Here is a 6,816-nt window from a genome sequence, read left to right on the forward strand (position 1 = left end):
GTATATACAAACACATAAAATTCAAAGGATACCTTATTTTAAAAATATGTTGTTACATAATTAATTTTCTCTTTAAAAGTTGTAACATTCAAATATGGTGGTGCTCAAACTAAGAAAGATGCTGAAAGGGAGGACAAAAATGTATCTGCTTAGTTAGCAAAGGCTAGATACATGGACCTTAAAATATATGATGTGCCATTCGCATATGTCATCAAGCTATCTCCCTCTCTAAATTAACAAGAAATGTTCTTCTCTCCTGTACAGTACAGTTAACTAAGACATCTTAGCAGAACTGACATTAACAGATATAGTCTTTGGGATACTTTTGGGAACATACTGTGCAAGTTTCTATTAAATATACTACTCAAAATGAAACACAAAAGATCAGCATGACACTTGTCAAAGTCTGATGTCATTAAACATATCTGAACAGCAAAACAAAACCCATGGAAGGCTGCAGTCACTATGGGACTTTAATAGTTAGCTCTAAAAGAAGGCAGAAATCTCTCCTCTTTTAGACTTTGGAATAAAACTTAGTTCAGTAAAGTTCCTCTGACACTTCCCTTCTCAAAGAGATTATAAATCAAATTCTCTATTTCGAAACCACTCCATTATATCCTAGAGAAACACAAAGACACGTTCTTTGAGAAACCAAAAACGTACCTAGCTTAATTTCTACATTTAAAATGATGTTCCATCTGCTAAAAGTTGTTATGCACAAACACTGCCATTCAGCAATAATCTGTAATACAGATAATGAGTTTCAAGTGCAACACTGTTATGGGTTTTCTCATATATATTCCTTCTGTTCCATGGCAATATAGGTGTAGTAACAGTGACATCTACATCTCTCTGCACGGCTGTGAACCAGCACCCATACCACTTCAGGTGTTCCCTTTAACCTGAGTCAAACAAAGTTTATTTTGTCTCCCTGTTTCAGTGAGATGACAGCCATTCATATGTGAAAGGCAAATAATTTTCTGCTCCACAGTTCTCTTTCCCTCATTATTCTCTCCAGAATATTCTGCTACATTACAGTTTCTCATAAATGTACTTCTGCCTCTTAATTGCCTCCTGCTTTGAGGGAGTCAGTGTTCTCTTTTCTTTGAGACGCATTTGTCCAACTCCAGCAATCCCTCTGTTACCACTCAGCTGTCTCTCTTCCAGGGTAGCATGCCATTTTTCGTCCTCTGCCCTTTGTAGATCTGGATTTACTGACTTTTTTTTTTTCTTTCCAAAGAGGTCTCCAGGCTGTTCCTGCAGCTGGGAGCAGAGGAGCTGAGAGGATTATCCAAGTGTTCCCTGAGAGCCAAGCAATGACTGTCATTAGGGAGATGCTGCTATCCAGGTTGGTAGACCATAACCTACGCAGCTCTGAGTGAAAGCGTCATTATCTGCAGTGAGGAAATTTCAAACAGCTGCATAGTGTGGGTTAGGACCATAATATAGAAATACTACTACAAAAGTAGTCCTGCTTGCCTTAAAATGGCTTCCTTCAACCCTGTTGTATGCACGGTGTGGATTACTGAGATGTAGATGGACGCTCAGGAGCCAATCATCTCCTTTGTAACACTGGATTGATCATTGAATTCCAGCTAGGAGCAACAGTGTACAAGTAGAAGGCTCCTGATTTAACAACAATTGCAAAACCTCCAATTTGCTACCCACCTCACAGACAGAAACACAGAAGGACACTTCAACTGACATAGTAGGATAAAAATGAAGCCAGCATTTTTGGGTCTTACCTTTGTTCATCCATGTGTGAGCAGTATAGTGACGCTCGTCGTGTGAGAATGAACTGATTCCGTGTAATTGCTGAAGCATTGCCCGTCTGGAAATGTAACCTACTGCCACAAAATCGTGCGCATTGCAAAAGGACAAGAACAATTGAGCCAGTCGTCATCATGACATTCCTATGAAAGCAGCCCTGAGCAGTGACTGAGCTAGCTCTTTCCTTGCGTGACAGAGCAGTCCTGCTGCAGCGCACTGGTGTCTGGCAGAAGATGTGATTGAGGGCCTAGGGGGTTTCAGGGAACTTTAAAGGCCATCTGAGTAAATGATTCTGTATGTTTCAACTGCCACATTCGTAGAGCACTTGTAGGGATTTTTTTTTATTGCCATTTGTTGAGTGGGAATAGTGCTGGAATTTCTGAAATTTCCCACGGAATTAAAAGAAAAAAGAGAGGGGACACTAACAACATTTATGCCACTGATGTGTGCTCTTCAGGGGAATGCTCTAACTTCTTTATTCTCAGCTGCAGCCAAAGCTTTGTAAGGGGAACACAGCTTTACACATCAGCATGTCTAAGAAATTGTCTTCATGACTATTTTAAATTAACAGGGTAAGGACTAACACAGAAACACAAAGTCAGTTTCTTTTTGGAGTTAGGAATCATGAAAACAAAAGCATCCTTTGTTGAGAGGAGTGAAAGAAAACTACCAGTGACAAAGATCAATACTGTCACTGTAAATGCTTACATTCATTACTGGAGAGTTTTGCATTCAGTGAGCTGTCACGGTCTCGGATTCCACTTACAGGTTCTTTCCTGATGTAATTAACACTCTTAGTAACTGATCTCCTTGTAGAACCTATTCAAAAATTGAACTTTTTTTATATATGGAAATCAATATATTCTGGAAACAAATGGTTTAAATTCTCCTCATTTAGAGATCTTGAAAAGTTTATGTTTCAAATACCAGATTTAACAGAAGGTAATGAAAATATTAAACCATTTGACAGTTTAAGGATCACTACCTTAATAGCTTTAGAGAAATGTCACTTTTTAAATTACTGAGTCAGGAAAGCATGCAAAGCCCTGAATGTCAGCGTAAACATACAGTAAAGGAATTAGATTTGAAACATGAATTTGCACACAGTAACATCATACAGACAGAGACTGAACCATATTACAGACAGCAATGCTTCAGCAACACAGAGGAGAAAGGGGCAGGAGGTAACACTGTGGGGCTTTCACACGCTTAAGAACACTGCACAGTTACTTGGCTAACAACATCTTCAAACACATTTTAATAGCACTACTCTCAAGCTGCATTCCACATAAAAGCAATTCACTAGAAAGCAGCAGAAGTTATCTTAGGCACAAACAATGCAACAATCTAGACTCTCTTTGTGAATCGTTTTCTACTGGATCAGTTCAAATAAGCTGCCCTAAAACCATGACAAAAAGCATGTGAGTATACTGCTTGCAGAGTATTCAGACCAGGGTGAGTGGTTCTGCTTAAACAAAGCTCCACCTGAGGGATGCCTCACTCTACCCTCCCACCCTTGAAAAAGTTCTGAAATGTAGTACAATCCTGAAGTTGCTATAGTAATAACAGCGTAACTTGAGTGTGTGGTTTCAACTGATTCAGGACTGATGTAAACAACAGTAAATAAAGGCCTGAAAGGGAAAACAGATTCAAGTCACCAGACTTGGAACTTCACTTTGATACTTTCAGAACACAGAACAATTCAGGCTTAAGTTTTAGTTCTACATGTTTTAAAGAACTGGGGGGAGCTGTTAGAGCAAAACTGTTTTCCAAATTGAAAACGAAGTAGAAATAAGCATTGTGATGGAAAGACAGAAATGCTGGATTACATGAATTACTTCCCTTTACTTACACAAGCAGACAGTCTTCCTATTCGGAACACTAAGAGCTCAATTTGAATTTAGATGATAAGTTTGACTGTATCTTTTAATCAAAGAAATCATGATAGTCCCTATAACTTAACACTCAGTCTAAAATATCCTTTCCGCTGAAGCATCTCTGATAACATTGATGGTCTGGGAAGGAAGAATACGTTCTATAACTTTCATATGTAGAAGTACCCAAGAATCAGAAGACAAAGAGTGCAACAGAAGAAAAATCTTACGTTCCTTCAATAAAGGAGTCAAAACAGTTTTAATGAAGCTCCCAATATTTTCTTTTTTTGCTCCCAATAGATTCCCTGCTTGTGTAACTGAAGTGTAGTTAGAAAAACTTTGTTTATAAAAAAATGTTGGAATAGCTATTATAATGTAAGAAGTCTAGAATATTTGTATGAATGTTCTTCCCTTGTTCTGCATATACAGCAGCTCCACACCATTCAGTCAGAGAAGTACCAGGAACCACCTAAAGGTGCGTTCCACTTCTGATGTGTTTCACTGTTTCAAACGCTGTGTCAGATATAGAAATGGTAAAGTTGAGCATTTAGTGTAAAACCCGTCCTCCAAATTCAATGTGATCTCCGTACAGCACAAGATCAGCTTAATTTGGAATCACAATCATCTAACTTAAAACTGACTGAACATTCAGTGAGTGTAAGAAAAACAAAGCCTTCTCACACTTGATAGTTATAAAAATAAGGAAAATTTGCAGATTCCTATAAGAAAACAAGTGGACCCTAGTAGTACCTCACAGAAAATGTCCTCCCAGGAAAAAAACAAAACAAACATGAACTCAATCTAGTCCAACAGAGTTGGAATGCGGGCAACAGCCTCACATCTGTATGCAGACAAAGCTCTCTCTTTCTTCCTAGACATTTCCTGGCCATGAGACATTCTTTAATGAGGCAGCTCAGTTTCTAGACATCCATTCCTGTCCAAAGACATAGGGAAAGCTCACTGTGACCAGGATTTAAACACCACTGAAACCTCTTGAGGTTAGATTTGAAGATTAAGATGACAACCCCAGGGGCTTTCTGTAGCCTAGTGATTGTAGTGCTTGACAAAAAGCTAGAGGAACAAATCAGCCTGAAAGAACTGGCTGTATCCATGACTTCTGCATCTGTGGCCACTAGGTATCATAAGCGTTCTTCACGTCTCCCCTGGAAGACAAGACACTTTTAGGCATGAAGCAGGGCTTTAATTCAGTCTAATGGTTACAATGCTCAGCTAGAAAGATGATCTTAAGGCTTCTGTCCCTTCTGGTCCAACTTTTTATTTGTAATGAGCCTAGTAAAAAATATAAATCTGTTAAAGAAAGCTACACTGAAACACCATTGGTAGTGTCTAGAAACTAGGCTATCTCATGCCCTAACGACGTACTCCTTATTCGTGTCCTTGGAAGTTCTTATGCAGACCTCTTTGCCAAGTGGCATGCCCCATTCATTTAGTTAGGACATCCAGTCTCAGAAGAACCATCTCTCAGACTGAATCCTGGAGAGATGATTTGCGCTAGGTGGGCTGTATTGTTCCATTACTCCCAAGTTCTGTTGTCACTGTTTTTGATGTTTCGGCATCACAGGCAGAATGGGTTTTGCCCATTGCTCACCCTTAAAATCTTCCTATATCTGCTTGCTAAGAGGAAGCAAGGAAAGAGAGGATTTTTACTTTATCTACGGTAGAAAGCAAGCACACACACTCTCATCTCCACCATAACTGAAAATGAATGTCCATAAGACTATGGACAGCACATTTCTGAAAACAATTTTTGAATAAAACTTTCTGTAGCAAAGAACAGACTATGGATATTGAACAGGTCCCGCATGCAACCTTCTTATCTGCTTCTCTGCACTAGAAGTAGGACAAACATGAATTAAACAAAGTTGGTGACAAACTCAGCAACTAGTGGAGACTATGGCACCCAGAGTGTCTCTAAGCCACTTCCTATTATACTACTTGTATTGTTACTAGTTACAGATATGCAAAGTAACTTCAAATGCTAACAGAACTGAAATGATTCACAAGCAGAACAAGCACCATAATTCCCTCACTGATAAAGAAAAAAAATCTCCAGTCAATTGCTTTTCAACCTGCTGTGAAAGCTTAGCTTTGAAAAACCATGGCCCTTAGGGGCTTCATGAAGAATGGTTCCATGGCAGCTGTATCACGCCCAGTGGACCAGGTAAGTATCCGTTTATTTGGATGTTAAGGAAGTTTACCAGAAGTCATCCACTCTCCAATATCATGAGCAATGACAAAGAGTATGGGGTGGAGAGCATGAGTTGTTATAAATACTGGCCAGAGGTGCACTAACCTCCTGAGAGGATACATTTCTGCAGTTAACTATCCTTGGGATCAAAATGAATCACCTACTGTCCCTGCAAAGCTGTGCACCTGACGTTGTAATTTATGTCCATTATATTCTGCCTTTCTCTCATCAGATACAAACAATAGTTCATTCCTTTTCTCTGTGCATTCTCCTGTCACGTATCTAAATCAATTTATGCTGCGTATTCAACACTTCTCTAATCACACAACCTGGTTATTTCTCTCTTTTCTTCGAAGCCCAGGAACCATGACCTTTAAGACTGCAGTTATTGCTTTCTAGGCTCTCATCAGTTAGCTCATATTCACACATGAGCTTCAGACCCAAGAAAATAAGAGGTTAGTGATAAAAACAGAGAATCTCCCTCTTCTCACTGCTTCCCACCCTAAACATGGGAAGAAAACCAAATGGTCCCATTTACTCATTCATTCAGAAAATCCAGTGTGATATGCACAGAGCACTTTTGCAGATGGTGTAATAGTATAATCTTAACTGACAAGAGAACTGTCAACAATTTGATAGAAGTTAAATGGGAAATATGCAATATACATCAGTGGAGTTCATTTCCTCAAGTTATGGACTTCATATAAAATAACCACTTATTTCTAAGACTGACTACTTCTTACTGGACTTACAAGAGCAAATGTCAGCAATTCTCTATGTTTTCACACATGTATTTGCAAGCAAATATTGATTAAGGCATAGACAGATCCTAAGAGGTTGGAAGCTTTGTCATAGAAACAGACCAATGTAATAGGCCAACATACATGCACAGAAAATCACTGTAGAATTTGCTGAACCTAAAACCAATCAAACAGCAGCAAAATTAAATATATATAATTATAT

The 6,816-nt window shown here is 38.8% G+C and overlaps 1 protein-coding gene across 2 annotated transcripts in view; it reads right to left on the reverse strand.

The window, feature by feature from the left end:
* STXBP5L (syntaxin binding protein 5 like) overlaps window positions 1-6,816 on the reverse strand; it is a 181,135-nt gene that overhangs the window by 9,474 nt on the left and 164,845 nt on the right. The window contains exon 22 of one of the 2 annotated variants that reach the window (XM_031555909.1): window positions 1,746-1,847. The exons of the other annotated variant lie outside the window; for it this stretch is intronic. Within the exon in view, the coding sequence (XP_031411769.1) occupies window positions 1,746-1,847 (102 nt within the window). The remainder of the gene's footprint in view (window positions 1-1,745; window positions 1,848-6,816) is intronic. 2 annotated transcript variants of the gene reach the window in all.

Source organism: Meleagris gallopavo, chromosome 1 (assembly GCF_000146605.3).
Source record: "Meleagris gallopavo isolate NT-WF06-2002-E0010 breed Aviagen turkey brand Nicholas breeding stock chromosome 1, Turkey_5.1, whole genome shotgun sequence".
Lineage (NCBI taxonomy): Eukaryota > Metazoa > Chordata > Aves > Galliformes > Phasianidae > Meleagris > Meleagris gallopavo.